Below are 21325 nucleotides of genomic sequence, written 5' to 3'. Positions count from 1 at the left end.
ATTGAAATTTTGACGATGTGAAACGGTTAAGGGTCTCAAGATATACCTGCAATACAAATATCAAACGATTTCATTGAAAAATAAAAAAGTTAGACGAATTCCAAAGTTTGTAAACAAAAAATCCAATGCACGTGCATGCACATGCATGCATTATCAGACAAAATGACGTTCGTTCCGCACATCTACAAAGAGTATTCTATCATCCTAAAAAGGTTTCGTCTTGATCCCTTCAGTAGTTTCTGAGAACACTCGTGGACAAAAAAGTGTGACAAGAATAAAGAAAGAATAATAATAATAACTAGTACTTATTGTAACGGGGACCGTTACAGATGTTCCCCAAACATTCCCCCATTTAGTAAGTGGTGACATTTATTGCAGTACAAGTTGTTTTGACCATTGCAAACTGTGTAGCATGTGAATATATAACTATCTTATAACGTTCAGTCCATTTCATACTAGTTCAAATCAGTTATAAAGATTTGAGAGTTTTGTGCACGTGCACGTACGTGCAGATAAATAATTCCAACATATCGATACATTAGAAGTCTTACTATATCAGTACAAGAGAAGATTCACAACTGTTCAATGAAAAACGAGAAATTAACGGCAACTCAAAACTACAAACACCGAAATCAATGCACGTGCATACACGTGCGCATGAGTACTACACAGGAATTTTGTTTATGCTAATCAATAGACATTTGAACAAAATACTTACTATATGAATTTGGTATTGATTGCTTCACTCATAAGAAAGGTATTGGGATTTCAAAATCGTCCAATCAGAATTAAGCGCACGTGCATGCGCATGCAGGGAAGTGATTTTGAGACTATTAATAAATTGAGAGACCTAAAACATACCTGCAACCTAATTTTGAAACCTATTCATTGCAATCTCAAAATGTTATAGAGCAATACTTAAATTTAGATGTCAAAAATTACATTGCACGCGCATTCACGCGCACGCGATTTTAATAATGGAAAATTTGTTGACACCATTTCATAGACATTCATATCATAGATCCTCAGGGTAAATTTGAATTCATTTCAGTTTTTAATTCAATAGTTATGACCATTTTAGTACCCGAAAAATGAAAGAAAAGCTATGCACGTGCATACACGGACACGTGAGTATGACTCGGCATCAATGTTGATGTCATTCAATAGACATTTGATAGATATACTTACAGTATAAATTTCATATTGTTTCCATCATTTATTAGAAAGTTATGGCGATTTGAAAATCGTCCAATCACAATTTAGCACACGTGCATGCACGTGCCGGATGCTAATTATGACTGTACACTTTTGTTAAGAATATCAAGATACATATACAATACAAGTTTGAAAAGATTTTGACAAACAACAAAAAAGTTATGGTCATGGAAAGAATTGAACGTTCAAATGTCAATGTGCGTGCGTGAGCATGCGCGTTTTCAATTTTTTAACATAGATTTGTAGATATTTATAATATTTACCTACCCTGTAAATATTATCCAATTGTCTTAATTTACATGAAAGTTATAAATGGTTTTGTATTATGCAATCAAATTGAAGCACACGTGCATACACGTGCAGAATTGAAATTTTGACGATGTGAAACGGTTAAGGGTCTCAAGATATACCTGCAATACAAATATCAAACGATTTCATTGAAAAATAAAAAAGTTAGACGAATTCCAAAGTTTGTAAACAAAAAATCCAATGCACGTGCATGCACATGCATGCATTATCAGACAAAATGACGTTCGTTCCGCACATCTACAAAGAGTATTCTATCATCCTAAAAAGGTTTCGTCTTGATCCCTTCAGTAGTTTCTGAGAACACTCGTGGACAAAAAAGTGTGACAAGAATAAAGAAAGAATAATAATAATAACTAGTACTTATTGTAACGGGGACCGTTACAGATGTTCCCCAAACATTCCCCCATTTAGTAAGTGGTGACATTTATTGCAGTACAAGTTGTTTTGACCATTGCAAACTGTGTAGCATGTGAATATATAACTATCTTATAACGTTCAGTCCATTTCATACTAGTTCAAATCAGTTATAAAGATTTGAGAGTTTTGTGCACGTGCACGTACGTGCAGATAAATAATTCCAACATATCGATACATTAGAAGTCTTACTATATCAGTACAAGAGAAGATTCACAACTGTTCAATGAAAAACGAGAAATTAACGGCAACTCAAAACTACAAACACCGAAATCAATGCACGTGCATACACGTGCGCATGAGTACTACACAGGAATTTTGTTTATGCTAATCAATAGACATTTGAACAAAATACTTACTATATGAATTTGGTATTGATTGCTTCACTCATAAGAAAGGTATTGGGATTTCAAAATCGTCCAATCAGAATTAAGCGCACGTGCATGCGCATGCAGGGAAGTGATTTTGAGACTATTAATAAATTGAGAGACCTAAAACATACCTGCAACCTAATTTTGAAACCTATTCATTGCAATCTCAAAATGTTATAGAGCAATACTTAAATTTAGATGTCAAAAATTACATTGCACGCGCATTCACGCGCACGCGATTTTAATAATGGAAAATTTGTTGACACCATTTCATAGACATTCATATCATAGATCCTCAGGGTAAATTTGAATTCATTTCAGTTTTTAATTCAATAGTTATGACCATTTTAGTACCCGAAAAATGAAAGAAAAGATATGCACGTGCATACACGGTCACGTGAGTATGACTCAGCATCAATGTTGATGTCATTCAATAGACATTTGATAGATATACTTACAGTATAAATTTCATATTGTTTCCATCATTTATAAGAAAGTTATGGCCATTTGAAAATCGTCCAATCAGAATTTAGCACACGTGCATGCACGTGCCGGATGGTAATTATGACTATACACTTTTGTTAAGAATATCAAGATACATATACAATACAGGTTTCAAAAGATTTTGACAAAAAACAAAAAAGTTATGGTCATTGAAAGAATTGAAACTTCAAAAGACAATGCATGTGTGTGCGCATGCGCGTTTGCTATTTTTATTACATCGGTCTGTAGATATTTGGCATGTCTACCTATCCTGTAAATATCATTAAATTTCCTTAATTGGTATGAATGTTATAAGCGGTTTTGTATTATCCAATCAAATTGAAGCACACGTGTATGCGCGTGCAGAATTGAAATTTTGATGATGCCAAACAGTTAAGCGTCTCAAGTTATACCTGCAATATAAATATCAAACGATTTCATTGAGAAACAAAAAAGTTAGACGAATTCCAAAATTTGTAAACAAAAAATACAATGCACGTGCATGCACATGCATGCATTTTCAGACAAAATGACGTTCGTTCCGCACATCTACAAAGAGTATTCTATCATCCTAAAAAGGTTTCATCTTGATCCCTTCAGTAGTTTCTGAGAACACTCGTGGACAAAAAAGTGTGACAAGAATAAAGAAAGAATAATAATAATAATAATAATAACTAGTACTTATTGTAACGGGGACCGTTACAGATGTTCCCCAAACATTCCCCCATTTAGTAAGTGGTGACATTTATTTCCGTACAAGTTGTTTTGACCATTGCAAAATATGTAGCATGTGAATATATAACTATCTTATAACGTTCAGTCCATTTCATACTAGTTCAAATCAGTTATAAAGATCTGAGAGTTTTGTGCACGTATACGTACGTTCATGCACGTGGATATAAATAATTCGACCATCTCGATACATTAGAAGTCTTACTATATGAGTACAAGAGAAGTTCACAACTGTTCAATGAAAAACGAGAATTTAACGACAACTCAAAACTACAAAGACCGAAATCAATGCACGTGCATACACGTGTGCATGAGTACCACACAACAATTTTGTTGATGCTATGCAATAGACATTTGAAAAATATACTTTCTACATGAATTTGGTATCGATCGCTTCACTCATAAGAAAGTTATTGGGATTTCAAAATCGTCCAATCAGAATTAAGCGCACGTGCATGCGCGTGCAGGGAAGTGATTTTGAGACTATTAATAAATTGAGAGGCCCAAAACATACCTGCAACCTAATTTTCAAACCTATTCATTGCAATCTCAAAATGTTATAGACCAATACTTAAATTTAGACGTCAAAAATTACAATGCACGCGCATTCACGCGCACGTGATTTTGATAATGGAAAATTTGTTGACACCATTTCACAGACATTCATATCATAGATCCTCAGGGTAAATTTGAATTCATTTCAGTTTTTAATTCAATAGTTATGACCATTTTAGTACCCGAAAAATGAAAGAAAAGCTATGCACGTGCATACACGGGCACGTGAGTATGACTCAGCATCAATGTTGATGTCATTCAATAGACATTTGATAGATATACTTACAGTATAAATTTCATATTGTTTCCATCATTTATAAGAAAGTTATGGCGATTTGAAAATCGTCCAATCACAATTTAGCACACGTGCATGCACGTGTCGGATGGTAATTATGACTGTACACTTTTGTTAAGAATATCAAGATACATATAAAATACAAGTTTGAAAAGATTTTGACAAAAAACAAAAAAGTTATGGTCATTGAAAGAATTGAACCTTCAAAAGACAATGCACGTGCGTGCGCATGCGCGTTTGCTATTTTTATTACATTGCGCTGTACATATTTGGCATGTCTACCTATCCTTTAAATATCATTACATTTCCTTGATTGACATGAATGATATAAACGGTTTTGTATTATCCAATCAAATTGAAGCACACGTGCATGCGCGTGCAGAATTAAAATTATGACGATGCCAAACAGTTAAGGGTTCCAAGTTATACCTACGATATAAATATCAAACGATTTCATTGAAAAATAAAAAAGTTAGACTCATTCCAAAGTTTGTAAACAAAAAATCCAATGCACGTGCATGCACATGCATGCATTTTCAGACAAAATGACATTCGTTCCGCACATCTACATATGCTATACTATCATCCTAAAAAGGTTTCAGATTGATCCCTTGAGTAGTTTCTGAGAACACTCGTGGACAAAAAAGTCCCAAGAAGAAAGAAAGAATAATAATAATAATAATAAGAAACAGAGTAAAACCAATATGTTCCCAAACTTCGTTTGGGGAACATAATAAGAAACAGAGTAAAACCAATATGTTCCCAAACTTTGTTTGGGGAACATAATAACTAGTACTTATTGTAACGGGGACCGTTACAGATGTTCCCCAAACATTCCCCCATTTAGTAAGTGGTGTCATTTATTTCAGTACAAGTGGTTTTGACCATTGAAAACTGTGGAGTATGTGAATATATAACTATCTTATACCGTTCAGTCCATTTCATACTAGTTCAAATCAGTTATAAAGATCTGAGAGTTTTGTGCACGTGAACGTACGTGTATGCACGTGCATATGAATAATTCGACCATCTCCATACATTAGAAGTCTTACTATATGAGTACAAGAGAAGTTTCACAACTGTTCAATGAAAAACGAGAAATTAACGGCAACTCAAAACTACAAAGACCGAAATCAATGCACGTGAATACACGTGCGCGTGAGTACCACACAGCAATTTTGTTGATGCTATTCAATAGACATTTGAACAATATACCTACTATATAAATTTGATATCGATTGCTTCACTCATAAGAAAGTTATTGGGATTTCAAAATCGTCCAATCAGAATTAAGCGCACGTGCATGCGCGTGCAGGGAAGTGATTTTGAGACTATTAATAAATTGAGAGGTCCTAAACATACCTGCAACCTAATTTTCAAACCTATTCATTGCAATCTCAAAATGTTATAGACCAATACTTAAATTTAGACATCAAAAATTACAATGCACGCGCATTCACGCGCACGCGATTTTCACAATGGAAAATTTGTTGACACCATTTCATAGACATTCATATCATAGATCCTCAGGGTAAATTTGAATTCATTTCAGTTTTTAATTCAATAGTTATGACCATTTTAGTACCCGAAAAATGAAAGAAAAGCTATGCACGTGCATACACGAGCACGTGAGTATGACTCAGCATCAATGTTGATGTCATTCAATAGATATTTGATAGATATACTTACAGTATAAATTTCATATTGTTTCCATCATTTATAAGAAAGTTATGGCGATTTGAAAATCGTCAAATCAGAATTTAGCACATGTGCATGCACGTGTCGGATGGTAATTATGACTATACACTTTTGTTAAGAATATCAAGATACATATACAATACAAGTTTCAAAAGATTTTGACAAAAAACAAAAAAGTTAGGGTCATTGAAAGAGTTGAACCTTCAAAAGACAATGCACGTCCGTTTGCAATTTTTATTACATTGATCTGTAGATATTTGGCATGTCTACCTATCCTGTAAATATCATTAAATTTCCTTAATTGGTATGAATGTTATAAACGGTTTTGTATTATCCAATCAAATTGAAGCACACGTGCATGCGCGTGCAGAATTGAAATTTTGACGATGGCAAACAGTTAAGGGTCCCAAGTTATACCTACGATATAAATATCAAACGATTTCATTGAAAAATAAAAAAGTTAGACTCATTGCAAAGTTTGTAAACAAAAAATCCAATGCACGTGCATGCACATGCATGCATTTTCAGACAAAATGACATTCGTTCCGCACATCTACATATGCTATACTATCATCCTAAAAAGGTTTCATATTGATTCCTTGAGTAGTTTCTGAGAACACTCGTGGACAAAAAAGTCCCAAGAAGAAAGAAAGAAAAATAATAATAAGAATAAGAATAAGAAACAGAGTAAAACCAATATGTTCCCAAACTTCGTTTGGGGAACATAATAACTAGACACGATCTCGTTGAGAGCAACGAGTAGGTCTTCCGTCCGATTTGTTGATGCACTCGGAGTTAAAAAAAAAAAAAAAGACAAATGAGTCCCAATTTAGTTTCCGACTTTAAGACACTTTAGATATAATTAATTTTTCATATCATAAGCTTCTGAAGCAAAGTTGCGGTGAAATTCGTTTGAAATTCGACTCTCCAGGCGAGCCATAAGGCCGGCGGGCCTATTTCGTGATGTCATTTGTTAGCCCTCTATAGACTCAACAACTTTAGTTCTATATGTCTTTACAAAATATTTACCTGTAAAAAGTTATTGAGATCGACCGATATCCACAAAAAATCGACTCTACAGGCGAGCCATTAGGACCATAGGCCTATTTCTTGATATCAATCGATAGACCTCGATAAACTGAACAACTTTTGTTCAATATGTCCTTACAAAATATTTACCAGTTACAAGTTTTTGAAATCGACTGATATCGACAAAAATCGACTCTACAGGCGAGCCATAAGCCCACAGACCCATTTTTTAATATTGATCGATAGGTTATGACACATTGAACAACTTTTGTTCAATAATGCTTTTCAAAAAATATGTCGTTTTAAAGATATGAGGCGTCAAATATTGACGATTTTGGCCCTTAAAATCTCTAATTACGTAACATATGACCTACTTTTTGATTTGATAAGATCAAGCTCGTTGAGATGAACATTTCCGCTTCTACAACTTATTATAAAATATTAATAGTTTCTGAGATATTCTCAAAAACATTTGGACCCTTCTGAACCCCTAATTTAAAGGGCCAGCCCGTTTTGCTTGATATCGTAAGAAAGGCCTTGTCATTTTAAACATTTTTTGCTCAACAAGTATTTAGAAATTCTTCACCGTTCTCGAGTTATCTCTACAAGAAATATTTAGGGGCCAAAGTGTAGCTCCCTAACGGGGCCACATAGGGAAAAAACGAAATGTACATATTGTTTAGATTATCATTCTGAACAACTTTTGTTCAATAATGCTTTTCAAAATATTTGTCGTTTTCAAGATATGAGGCGTCAATTATTTATGATTTTGGCCCTTAAAATCCCTTATTACGTAACATATGACCTACTTTTTGATTTGATAAGAACAAGCTCGTTTAGATGAACATTTCCGCTTCAATGACTTATTACAAAATATTAATAGTTTCTGAGATATTCTCATCAACCTTTGGACCCTTCTGGGCCCCTAATTTAAAGGGTCAGCCCCTTTTGCTTGATATCGTAAGAAAGGTCATGACATTTCAAACATTTTTTGTTCAACAAGTATTTAGAAATTCTTTACCGTTCTCGAGTTATTTCTAGAAGTAATTTTAAGGGGCCAAACTGTAGCTCCCTAACGGGGCCACATAGGGTAAAAACGAAATATGCATATTGTTCAGATTATCATTCTGAACAACTTTTGTTCTTTATTGCTTTTCAAAATATTTGTCGTTTTCGAGATACAAGGGGTAAAAATTTTATGGTTTTGGCCCTTAAAATCCCTTATTACGTAACACATGGCCTAAAGTTTTATATGAATAGATTTGGATTGTTGAGATGAACATTTTTTGTTCTTTGACTTATACCAAAATATTAACGATTTTTGAGATATTTGATCTAGACTTTGAGCCCTTCTAGATCCCTAATTGAAGGGGCTAGCCCCTAAATCTTGATATTTTCGAAAAGATCTCGTAAATGTGCACAACTTTTGTTCTACATGTCTTAACAAAATATTTGCAAGAAAAAAGATATTGGAGATCAAAGGTCAAAAATCGCCGAAATCGGCGAAAAATTTTGGCATCCATTTTTTCAGGTCCAGGCGAGCGTTTAGGCAAATCGCCTCCGGTAAAATCGAATCCCCCACAAATCTTCTAAAATGTTTACTCTATCTTGTGTAGAAATTTCAAGACTCTAGCTTCAAAACTAACGGAGGAGATGTGTGGACAACAAGGCCCTTCAAAAAGTCACTATAAGAGATATAACTCCTGACCGGAAGTGACGTCAAGCACGACATTTTTCAAGCAAAGTCTCGTCACCAAAAGACATCTTTCCTGAAAATTTCGTGAAAATCGATCGAGAAATGGCTGAGAAAAACCCGTGTACTACCAAGGATAATAATAATAATAATAATGAAGAAGAAGAACGCGAACAATAATAGTAAGGTCTTCCGCAGGAGACGGAAGACCTTAATAACTAGACACGATCTCGTTGCGAGCAACGAGTAGGTCTTCCGTCCGATTTGTTGATGCATTCGGAGTTAAAAAAAAAAAAAAGAGAAGACAAATGAGTCCCAATTTAGTTTCCGACTTTAAGACACTTTAGATATAATCAATTTTTCATATCATAAGCTTCTGAAGCAAAGTTGCGGTGAAATTCGTTTGAAATTCGACTCTCCAGGCGAGCCATAAGGCCCGCGGGCCTATTTCTTGATGTCATTTGTTAGCCCTCTATAGACTCAACAACTTTAGTTCTATATGTCTTTACAAAATATTTACCTGTAAAAAGTTATTGAGATCGACCGATATCCACAAAAAATCGACTCTACAGGCGAGCCATTAGGACCATAGGCCTATTTCTTGATATCAATCGATAGATCTCGATAAACTGAACAACTTTTGTTCAATATGTCCTTACAAAATATTTACCAGTTACAAGTTTTTGAAATCGACTGATATCGACAAAAATCGACTCTACAGGCGAGCCATGAGGCCCACAGACCCATTTTTTGATATTGATCGATAGGTTATGACACATTGAACAACTTTTGTTCAATAATGGTTTTCAAGAAATATGTCGTTTTAAAGATATGAGGCGTCAAATATTGACGATTTTGGCCCTTAAAATCTCTAATTACGTAACATATGACCTACTTTTTGATTTGATAAGATCAAGCTCGTTGAGATGAACATTTCCGCTTCTACAACTTATTATAAAATATTAATAGTTTCTGAGATATTCTCAAAAACATTTGGACCCTTCTGAACCCCTAATTTAAAGGGCCAGCCCGTTTTGCTTGATATCGTAAGAAAGGCCTTGTCATTTTAAACATTTTTTGCTCAACAAGTATTTAGAAATTCTTTACCGTTCTCGAGTTATCTCTACAAGAAATATTTAGGGGCCAAAGTGTAGCTCCCTAACGGGGCCACATAGGGAAAAAACGAAATGTACATATTGTTTAGATTATCATTCTGAACAACTTTTGTTCAATAATGCTTTTCAAAATATTTGTCGTTTTCAAGATATGAGGCGTCAATTATTTATGATTTTGGCCCTTAAAATCCCTTATTACGTAACATATGACCTACTTTTTGATTTGATAAGAACAAGCTCGTTTAGATGAACATTTCCGCTTCAATGACTTATTACAAAATATTAATAGTTTCTGAGATATTCTCATCAACCTTTGGACCCTTCTGGGCCCCTAATTTAAAGGGTCAGCCCCTTTTGCTTGATATCGTAAGAAAGGTCATGACATTTCAAACATTTTTTGTTCAACAAGTATTTAGAAATTCTTTACCGTTCTCGAGTTATTTCTAGAAGTAATTTTTAGGGGCCAAACTGTAGCTCCCTAACGGGGCCACATAGGGTAAAAACGAAATATGCATATTGTTCAGATTATCATTCTGAACAACTTTTGTTCTTTATTGCTTTTCAAAATATTTGTCGTTTTCGAGATACAAGGGGTAAAAATTTTAATGGTTTTGGCCCTTAAAATCCCTTATTACGTAACACATGGCCTAAAGTTTTATATGAATAGATTTGGATTGTTGAGATGAACATTTTTTGTTCTTTGACTTATACCAAAATATTAACGATTTTTGAGATATTTGATCTAGATTTTGAGCCCTTCTAGATCCCTAATTGAAGGGGCTAGCCCCTAAATCTTGATATTTTCGAAAAGATCTCGTAAATGTGCACAACTTTTGTTCTACATGTCTTAACAAAATATTTGCAAGAAAAAAGATATTGGAGATCAAAGGTCAAAAATCGCCGAAATCGGTGAAAAATTTTGGCATCCATTTTTTCAGGTCCAGGCGAGCTTTTAGGCAAATCGCCTCCGGTAAAATTGAATCCCCCACAAATCTTCTAAAATGTTTACTCTATCTTGTGTAGAAATTTCAAGACTCTAGCTTCAAAACTAACGGAGGAGATGTGTGGACAACAAGGCCCTTCAAAAAGTCACTAAAAGAGAGATAACTCCTGACCGGTAGTGATGTCAAGCACGAAATTTTGCAAGGAAAGTCTCGTCACCAAAAGACATCTTTCCTGAAAATTTCGTGAAAATCGATCGAGAAATGGCTGAGAAAAACGCGTGTACTACCAAGGAAAATAATAATAATAATAATGAAGAAGAAGAACGCGAACAATAATAGTAAGGTCTTCCGCAGGAGACGGAAGACCTTAATGAAGAAGAAGAACGCGAACAATAATAGTAAGGTCTTCCGCAGGAGACGGAAGACCTTAATAATAATAATTATAATAATAATAATAATGAAGAAGAAGAACGCGAACAATAATAGTAAGGTCTTCCGCAGGAGACGGAAGACCTTAATAAGAAACAGAGTAAAAACAATATGTTCCCAAACTTTGTTTGGGGAACATAATAAGAAGAAGAAGAAACAGAGTAAAAACAATATGTTCCCAAACTTTGTTTGGGGAACATAATAAACAGTAGAATCACTAGAAGGTCTTCCGTTGGAAACGGAAGACCTTAATAATAACGAGCTATAACTGTGTTGGGATGCCAACACAAATGTCTCCGAACAGCTCCTCATGTCGTAAATGGTTTTTGATGTCGGATATGCACTCAGGATCCTCAAAAAACCCTAGAAACCAAATTTGGTTGAAATCCGACGGACTTGATTTTTGGCCGCCATTTTGTTCAATGGCGGCCATTTTGAAACATTTGAAAATAGATTGGAAGGAAATACTGATGCTAGAAATAAATTGTGGACCCTCCATTTACCCCAGAACCCTAATGTTGTAGAGATTTTAACACTTTCAAAAATCTTGGGATATGGCGGTCATTTTCAAAATGGCGGCTCAAAAAAATTTTGATGGTGGAAATGGACTCGGGGTCACTAATTTACCCTAAAAATAGAATTTGGTTGAAATCCGACAACCTTGAGTTTTTGACGTTTTTTGGCCGCCATCTTGAAACGGCGGCCATTTTGAAAAATTGAAAAGTTGAATGCACCCCTCCTAGTGACCCCCTATCAGCTCACAAAGTTTGATGTGGATCTGTCTAAGCACTTTCACAAAATCGCGCGGACAAATTCCTCACTAAAGAAGAGGAATAATAAGAATAAGAAGAAGAAAATAATAATAAGAAGAAACGGAGCAAAAACAATATGTCTCCGACACTTTGTGTTCGGAGACATAATAATAATAATAAACAGTAGAATCACTAGAAGGTCTTCCGTTGGAAACGGAAGACCTTAATAAGAAACAGAGTAAAAACAATATGTTCCCAAATTTTGTTTGGGGAACATAATAATAAGAAACAGAGTAAAAACAATATGTTCCCAAACTTTGTTTGGGGAACATAATAAGAAACAGAGTAAAAACAATATGTTCCCAAACTTTGTTTGGGGAACATAATAATAAGAAACAGAGTAAAAACAATATGTTCCCAAACTTTGTTTGGGGAACATAATAATAAGATACCAATAGTTAAATTAGAAATGAAGTGGTAGAAGTTATCAACAATTCAGCACCACCAGTTATAGTTGTTTAAGGACACACTCCCTGTATCACCGAAGCTTAATACCTCTTTCATAAAGTCAATAAACAATCTCCATATAAGTACACACTGTATTATGTCTAAATGCATGTGTGTCAAAGACGTCTTGTTGTGAGGGGGTTGGGGGGTTGGGGGGGGGGGGTATACACCCTGTGTGTTCTTTCCATAAGCTACTCGCTACATGCAATACCTCTGTCAATGCCGAAACGACAAGATCCTTGTAAACCGCTGTGAAAACCTCTAACCTAAACAATCAACTTATGATGCATAATTTTAAGATAAAATTGTTTTACTGATTTGAACATATTCAGAAGAGAGAGAGAGAGAGAGAGAGAGAGAGAGAGAGAGAGAGAGAGAGAGAGAGAGAGAGAGAGAGAGAGAAGCGGAGGATTATTTTAAAATAGGTGATACACATGTTATATTCTACACTAGTGCTTTTTAAGCACACACACACCACCACCCCCCATTTCTAGAGTCATCTAAGTGTTTCTGTTATTTTGGTATTGCCCTGAACATGTTAAGTGTTTTCTGTAAGCCGTGTTGTTGATGTTGTAAACATCACCGTGTGGGCGGAGACCTATAAAGATCTCTTTACATTAATATTACTTTTGACTTACTGTGTGTTCTGTAAGCCATGTTGTTGATGATGTAAATATCTCAGTGTGGGTGGAGACCTATACAGATCTCTTTACATTAATATTACTTTTGACTTACTGTGTGTTCTGTAAGCCGTGTTATTGATGATGTAAATATCTCAGTGTGGGTGGAGACCTATACAGATCTCTTTACATTAATATTACGTTTGACTTACTGTGTTTTCTGTAAGCTGTGTTGTTGATGATGTAAATATCACAGTGTGGGTGGACACCTATACAGGATCTCACGATGTCAGGTCTTGCATAATTTTGGTATATCCAGAGCCACTTGACGTGTTGTACACTGCCTTGTGATCCGCCTCTGTATTGTACACACTCCCCAGTCTGCTGTAATTCCTCTAAAAACGCTCTTCGTTCACCCTCACTCATACGTACTTTATTTAGAGGGATGTTCACTGAATAATATATAAACAGGTATTGATTAATTACACATATACAAAATTCAACATTTTTAGAAATGAATAATAACAATAAAATATGTCTCCTAACATCAATCCCGTGACGTCATATAAATGTACACCGTTGTGTCTGGTTGTACATGTTGTATGTACATTTCTTTGTTTATACTACAAGACGATATTACAGAACAATGCAATCATTTATATCTCATTCATCTGAAATCAATCAATAAAAGATTTACAATGAACATTGATAACAAGAAAGTAGAATTCACATGACTGTAGATAGACTGCTGGGTGTAGATCACCCAAACGGTTCATTTACGTCATACTTACAGTAACGTGACACTTCACCCCAGATACCCGTGTCCTCCATGGTGACGTGGGTCAGTGTGTTCATCTGTAGACGGCGTATGAGTAAGAAATCACAGTACAAGTTGACACTAATGACATATTTCTCTCCAGACTCCCTGGTGTATCCCTGTGATCTCAGATACCTCACTGCTGTAGTAGAACTGGATAAACAATACACGTGGTACAGTAAAACACTACGTTCTGTAACACGATACATGGTCTCGTCCTTGACGTCCTCAGTGATGTCCACTCCGTCCTGATCCCAAAGAAATCCACGTGACTTCAGTCCGTCCAGAGTCCGCTGAGCCTTCTCACTTGTTACACGGTTCTCACCAATCATCATATCTCGTATCTGATTAAGAATGTCCAGACAGTTTGTGTCAGTAAAGCCGGGGGTACCGGAGTCAGAGCACAGAAAACAGAATAACACGCACAACTCGTCATCAGACAGGGAGGAGAATTGATCTGAAAATGTAGTATGATACAGTAATACAAGGCTGTTCATCATGTTCATATCATACTTTTAATTAAAACATGACTGGAGAAAAATATAAAACCTCCACCAGACTCAGAGATCAGAGATTCGACTTAATACACGGATCCTCATCATACTAACACGGACAACTTTAAAGCTTACTTACACGAACAACTTTAAAGCTTAGCAGATTCTATATTAAATACATCTAAATCAGTTTTAAATAAACTTGTTTAAGGAAGGTGACCAATGTTTCTGTTTTGTACGGCGGCGTAGAAAGGCCAAATAAAAAAAATATTATTCGTTCGTACGAATTAGCAATTTGTTCACACGAAATAGAAGTTGTTCGGACGAAATACTAGTTAGAACTCTTTTTTGTTGAAAACATAAAAGAAACATAAGATAAAGATGGAGTTACTGGAAAAGGTACAGTTCTACAATTTTCTTGGATTGAATCAAGGTGAAATTTTATATTTATTTGGCAGAGTTTAATAACATTGTGACAAGCAAGAGAACACTTAAAAGAATCCTTTCTTCCACTCAACTGTTTAGAAGAAAGCAATATTCTAATTTGCTTGAAGTAACTTTATTCATAGAAGGAAAAATGCAGACATCAGACAAACTTCATGAATATAAATCATCTTCAATGTATACAGTCGAGGTATACCGTGACACAAGAAAACATTGTATTGTACATTAAGCGTTTAAAACACGAAAGTAGAGATCGAGAGATTGTAAGATGTAATATATATATATAGAGATAGAGAGAGAGAGAGAGAGAGAGTAAATATAATAGGTGTGCGTCGGGAATGCGAGGGACCTCGCATTTTCAACCCTCGCTTTTTATTTTTTATTCTCTATTTTTGACTTTAAAAGATAGTTAGCATTTCCTTTATCTGTTTACGCATTTGTAAACCTTTGCTAAGTTTGTAATAACTGCCCTTTATTTATAGTAGAAATAAAAATAAAGTGTAACATCCTCATAAAAGTAGTTTTTTGTAGATTATTAATTCTTTGATAAGCCTCCTCCCTTAAAATTTCCAAAGTTTATTTTTATTATATGGCTAGACTTCTTTCTATACGCATCAGATCTCCAGAGCTTCCGGGGCCTTTGCTTCCTGGGCCCCCACTAGGGTTTTGTCCTGAATATAATGGGAACCTTAAGGCGGCTTCCACACCTCAACCTCTTTCATATATATATTCTTGGCTGTATCCTCTTTCAACTAAAAAATCCGTGGCAATTCTATGCTACTACCATCACCACGATTACTCTCCGCCATTGTTCGGCGCATTGATCAAACACCCGGATAACAAAGTTATCAATAGCAATTCGTCCGAACAAAAACTTTTTCGATAGGACAAAATGATATATGCTGAATTTCAGGGATATTTTCATCTTGTCTTTATAGAGAGTTCTGTAGATACATGTTGGTATACATATATATACAGATATATATAAGCTTGTAACGAGGGTTGGCAGCTGATACTCATCAGGGACGTAGCAACGGGGAGGGAGGGGGGAGGAAGGGCCTGGTCCCCTCTCCACTTTTTTAAATCTTCCCTTTTTCCTTTTGTTACATGTTAAAATTCTTTTTGGTCCGGCTGCCCCCCCCCCCTTTTGGCTGGCCCCCAGCTTCCCCGTTTCAAAAACGATGCTACGCGCCTGTTCGTTTCCCCTTAACACTTTCAAAAGTAGGAGATGGGGACAAACGTATGTTTCTGCTCCCTCCTTACACTTCTGGGATCCCAAACGAGATCCTTATCTCTATAATAAATGGTGCTTGATAACCCCCCCCCCTAATTCTAGAGTTAGAAATTTCTGTTCTAATATTTTTATTTGCTATAAAGAAAGGTAGGCCTACTAATATACCATAAAATTGCTATAAAATTTGGATATCCAGATTTGCGTTGACAAAACTTTGATAGGCTCTGATTTGCGCATAATTGCATTATTGTCGTCCTATACAAAAAAATATATCCCTATTGAATGTGTTACCTCAAATTTTTGAGACTGAGCAATGTGTAGGGATTCCCACCATTTCTAGCTTGTTATTTCAGGGGTTGGGAGTTGTGTGTGTGTGTGGGTGGGGGGGGGGGGGGTATGTAGTTTTGTAGTTTGCCGTATTTACCGTCGCCATCTTCATGATGTTCATATGGAAAATTTTGGAATTGAATCCCATTTTAGCATGTATCCCATTTTAAGTTTTGTGCTCCCCTACCTATACTTTACGATGTTGAACTACGGCATTGACGTTAACTTATATCTAATAACAAATTCGTCCGAACAAATTGCTAACTCGTTCGAACAAATTACTAATTTGCCCGAACTTTACTTATTTGTTCGAACGAATTTTTACTTCGTCCGAACAAATTGCTAATTCGTCCGAACGAATTTCTATTTCGTCCGAACAAGTTGTTAATTCGTCCGAACGAATTACTAATTTGTCCGAACAAATAGCTAATTCGTCCGAACGATTGCTAATTTGTCCGAACGAATTTCTATTCCGTCCGAACGAATTACTAATTTGTCCGAACAAATAGCTGATTCGTCCGAACGAATTGTTAATTCGGCCAAACGAAATATTATTTCGTCCGAACAAGTTGCTAATTCGTTCGAACGAATAATATGTTGTGTTTTTTTTTTTTTACATGGCCACCGTAGTTTTACAATAAAAAAAATGAAAAGTTTTTTTTTTTGATGTTTCAAAAATGTTTTTAAAGATTATAATGATTAATAAACAATGTAAAGATATATTCTAAATATGTTTCTGGAACCACATATAACAAACTCATTTGAATGACATTACTCCAACATTTGTATTACGCTTATATAATAGCGCTGCCTTTACAGTACTGTGAAAATCTGAAAGTGTCGCATGACTGTCATTGCCACAATTTTGACAATAACTATAACCCGACCATGGTCAACTATTAAAGGTGAGAAACTGAGAAAAACACCCGTGGAGTACATCTCTTCGTGTTTCACGTGAAAAGAAGAAAAAGTGCTAAAATGTTGGATACTTCTGCAAATATATTAATCAAAACAAAAACACGATGTGTATTGGATTTCAGACTGCTTCCCTCTTACGCAACAACTTTGATATGCAATTTTTTGACTATGTTTTCAATTTCATAGAAACAATTCGCATCATGTTGAGTTTGTGTCACACTTATTCAGCGTTGCACGGGATTTGTCATTATTTTCAATAAAGGCGCCAAAATACCTGTTTATGGTAATGTTTACTTTCTCGCTAAAGAGGGATAATCGCATTTTTGCGAGAATATATCGCTATAGGGCAAGAGTTCCCAAACTGTTCAATATTGAACAGAATTTTAATCAAATTATTATTGTGATGAATAGATGCATACTAGTTTTGCTTTCCCCCTTGGGCCCCCACCAGGGATTTGCCCTTGACCCACCGGGGGCCTCAAAGCGGCCTCCAGACCCCCTGCCTCATAAAGCGGTGCACCCCCCCCCCTGTAATAGCAATTTTTGGATCTGTCCCTGTCTTGAACCAGAAAATAGTGATGTTGAGATATATATTACAACAAGGACAAATGGTCTTTGACATTTCAGTATTTTAAAAACAAATTAAGAACGATATTTTAGATGCAATGTAACATGTAAACTAACATTTATAATTACTTAAAACAATTACGGGTATTTTTTTTAAAATTAAATGACTTTCACAACTCAAACATGTCTGGTTAACTATAATGTAAGTCAATTATGCATGAAACTGAGATACATTGATATTGATTTGAACCAATTTCTTTGATTTATGAACATGTTGAAGGAAGACTGGAAGTTGATAAGGAAAGAGAGGGCTTAAATTGAAGCTAACTTTTTATGTCACCAGTCCAGTCGGACTGATGGGGTATAATTTCAACCAGTCCGCAGACAATTTTACCAGTCCAACAGAGTTTTCCAGAAATAATTAAACATATTTCGTTAATGTTATTAAAATGAAATTAAACTCAATACGCCTCAGACAATATTGTAACACTTAAATGTGGGATTCATATTTATGAATCAGATTCGTCTGATATCTACAGACCGAAGCATGCCAAATGTGTGTATAAAAATTCATAAGTATATTTTCCAAAATGATGCTTTAGAAAATTAACCAGTCCCATTGGACGGACTAGAACAAATGTCAGACGTTTACCAAGTTCAAGTTCAAGTTCATTTTATTCACTCAAACCACATTATACATGGTACATGAGGTGCATTAAGTAAACATACATTTGAGTAAGAATAAGGTCAGAATATGTACAAATATACAATATACATGTATTGAAAAAATATTTGCAAAATATATTAAGGAGGACAGACTAACTCATAGATTTTTGAGATAAACATACAGAGTTTTTTAAGTGTTTTAACCTTACTGGTTGACATAATTTCATGAAATTTAATAACATTAGGTCTTGTGTAATACCTACTGTGTAGGTATTCTTTTCTAATATTTGACATTATATGGAATACCAATCCATTTACCAGTCTCTATAGGGAGGCGGTGATTTGTGGTGCGAAATTTAAGAAAAATAGTTCTGAATTTTTTTGACAATTTTTCTAAATATTTTTCTGGTCCAAAGTCTATTTTAAAAGTTCTGTATATTTTACCTTTAGATGAATTTAACATATCGCTCGACCATGTTTGAGTGAATTGATTCTTAAGTCTTTGTTTGACAGTATTTGTTATCCATTTTCCATTTATGTTCTTTTGTTGATTCCATATATTTGAAAGACCACACATGTTTAAAATTCGATGAATACATTCAAACCAGGGGTTCTTAACTGTACCATTAAGATATTGTGTATGCAAAAATTTATAAAGTACATTAACAATTTTAAAGTCACAATCTTGCAATAATGTAGCCCAGTATGAAATCATTCTGCTATACACATTAATATAGATTGGGAAACGACCTGTTTCGCCATATACCATAAATGAGGGCGTAGAGCTTTTCAGCTGAAAAATGTGTTTCAGAAATTTTAAGTGAATGCGCTCTACAACTTGTAAATTTTCATACCCCCATATTTCACATCCATAAATTAAAACTGGTAAAAATACTTTGTCAAACAGGTCAAATTGACAACTAATTGGTAAATCAAACAATCTAATTTTCCTTATAATTCCATACATAGCTTTCTGGGCTTGTTCACATAAATGTTTCTTAGCTCTACAAAAAGACCCTGATCTAGAAAATATAATACTGAGATATTTGAATTCTTTTACATTCTCTATAACACCCTCATTATAGTAAAATTGCCTTTTCATCAATGAACCCTTTGAGAATATCAAAATTTTTGTTTTATCGACATTAACATTCAATTTCCACTGAGTACAGTATATAAAAAATTCATTCAACACACATTGTAAATCATCAGCAGATTCAGCCATTATAACTGTATCATCTGCATATAGCAGAATTAAAAGTTTCAAGTACAACATACGTTCTTCTTCAATTGAATTAGTAACACTTTGTAGGCCAATAATGCCTTTATCTTGTAGAAAATATTCAAGATCGTTAATATACAAAGCAAACAAAAATGGGGATAAATTTTCGCCCTGTCTTACCCCAACATCACATGTGAAAAAGTCAGTTGACATGCCATTTATCTTAATCATTGATTTAATTCCCATATACATATTTCTGATATAAGTAAAACATTTTCCCTTGATACCGTTTGTAGTTAACTTGTTCCACAACCATTTCTCCACACAGTGTCAAATGCTTGTTTAAAATTAATAAATGCGCAAAATAATTTCTTTTTTTTACTCACTAGAGTGTGTGACAAAAACTGCAAAGAAAGAATATGGTCTAATGTTGAATGGTTTTTCCTAAACCCAGCTTGATTTTCATTAATCAAATTAACTTCATCGGCGTATGCCTCCAGTCGACTATTTAAAATGCATGTGAAAAGTTTACCAAGACAACTTAACAAAGTAATAGGGCGGTAATTTTCCGGTGATGTTGGATCACCCTTATTTTTGTATATAGGTTTAACAACTCCAAGTAACCACTCATCTGAAACAAAGCCACTGTCAAAAATCATATTAAAAAGTTTCTTATACACAGGTAAAAATATTGACAAAGTTGATGAGATATGTTCATTTAATACATTATCATAACCAGGTGCTTTATCGTGCTTAAGTTTTCTAGCAGCCTTTTCTATTTCGTCGTCAGTAATAACAGTGTTAAGGAACTCATCAGAGGTATCTCCATCGTTTGGAACAAAATCAAAATTATCAAAATTCCCCTTTAAATCGTCATTAGAATCATCTAAATTAAGATTCCTCATAAACTGGAACATTTCGTTAATATCGACGGCGCATTTCTATTTTTTTTTTTTTTTGATGAATTTAAGATCTTCCAATATTCTTTAGAGTTTGTAGAGTGCAGTTCAGACTGACGAGCAGATGTTAATCTCGAGCCCTGAAAGATATGTTAAATTCATTCGAATTTTTAAAACATTTTGTGATAGTAGCGTAGCGGACATTTTGAAAATATTGGAAAATTTCCCTTCTTAGAAAGTCAAACCAATGGAAATTCTTTACAAATACACATTTCCATCAGGGTTCCAACTTCGACTATAAATACCTCGGGGAGCCAAGTGGGCCCCTGAATAAGAAATCATTTTATCCCACATGAAATTTTAGTAGCCCCTACATAAATAATTGAATAACTTGTTTATTTTACAAGAACCCCCCCCCCCCCAAAAAAAAAAAAAAAACATCAGGTCACATTGCGATTTATTTGAAAAATTGAAATATCAATATTCAAAGTCTGTTTCCATTTCCTTATTGTTTCAAATCTCTCTCTCTCTCTCTCTCTCTCTCTCTCTCTCTCTCTCTCTCTCTCTCTCTCTCTC

General features: G+C 34.8%; 1 protein-coding gene across 1 annotated transcript in view; it reads right to left on the bottom strand.

Moving 5' to 3' along the window:
* Positions 1-21325, bottom strand: part of LOC125673009 (uncharacterized) — a 234695-nt gene that overhangs the window by 78632 nt on the left and 134738 nt on the right. The window contains exons 8-9 of the mRNA XM_056159224.1: positions 13953-14435; positions 13374-13613 (exon numbers count right to left, since the gene is read on the bottom strand). Of these exons, the coding sequence (XP_056015199.1) occupies positions 13374-13613; positions 13953-14435 (723 nt within the window). The remainder of the gene's footprint in view (positions 1-13373; positions 13614-13952; positions 14436-21325) is intronic.

This window comes from Ostrea edulis, chromosome 3 (genome assembly GCF_947568905.1).
Source record: "Ostrea edulis chromosome 3, xbOstEdul1.1, whole genome shotgun sequence".
Lineage (NCBI taxonomy): Eukaryota > Metazoa > Mollusca > Bivalvia > Ostreida > Ostreidae > Ostrea > Ostrea edulis.
The sequence above is the reverse complement of the archived record's forward strand: the minus strand, read 5'-3'. Positions and strand labels throughout refer to the sequence as shown.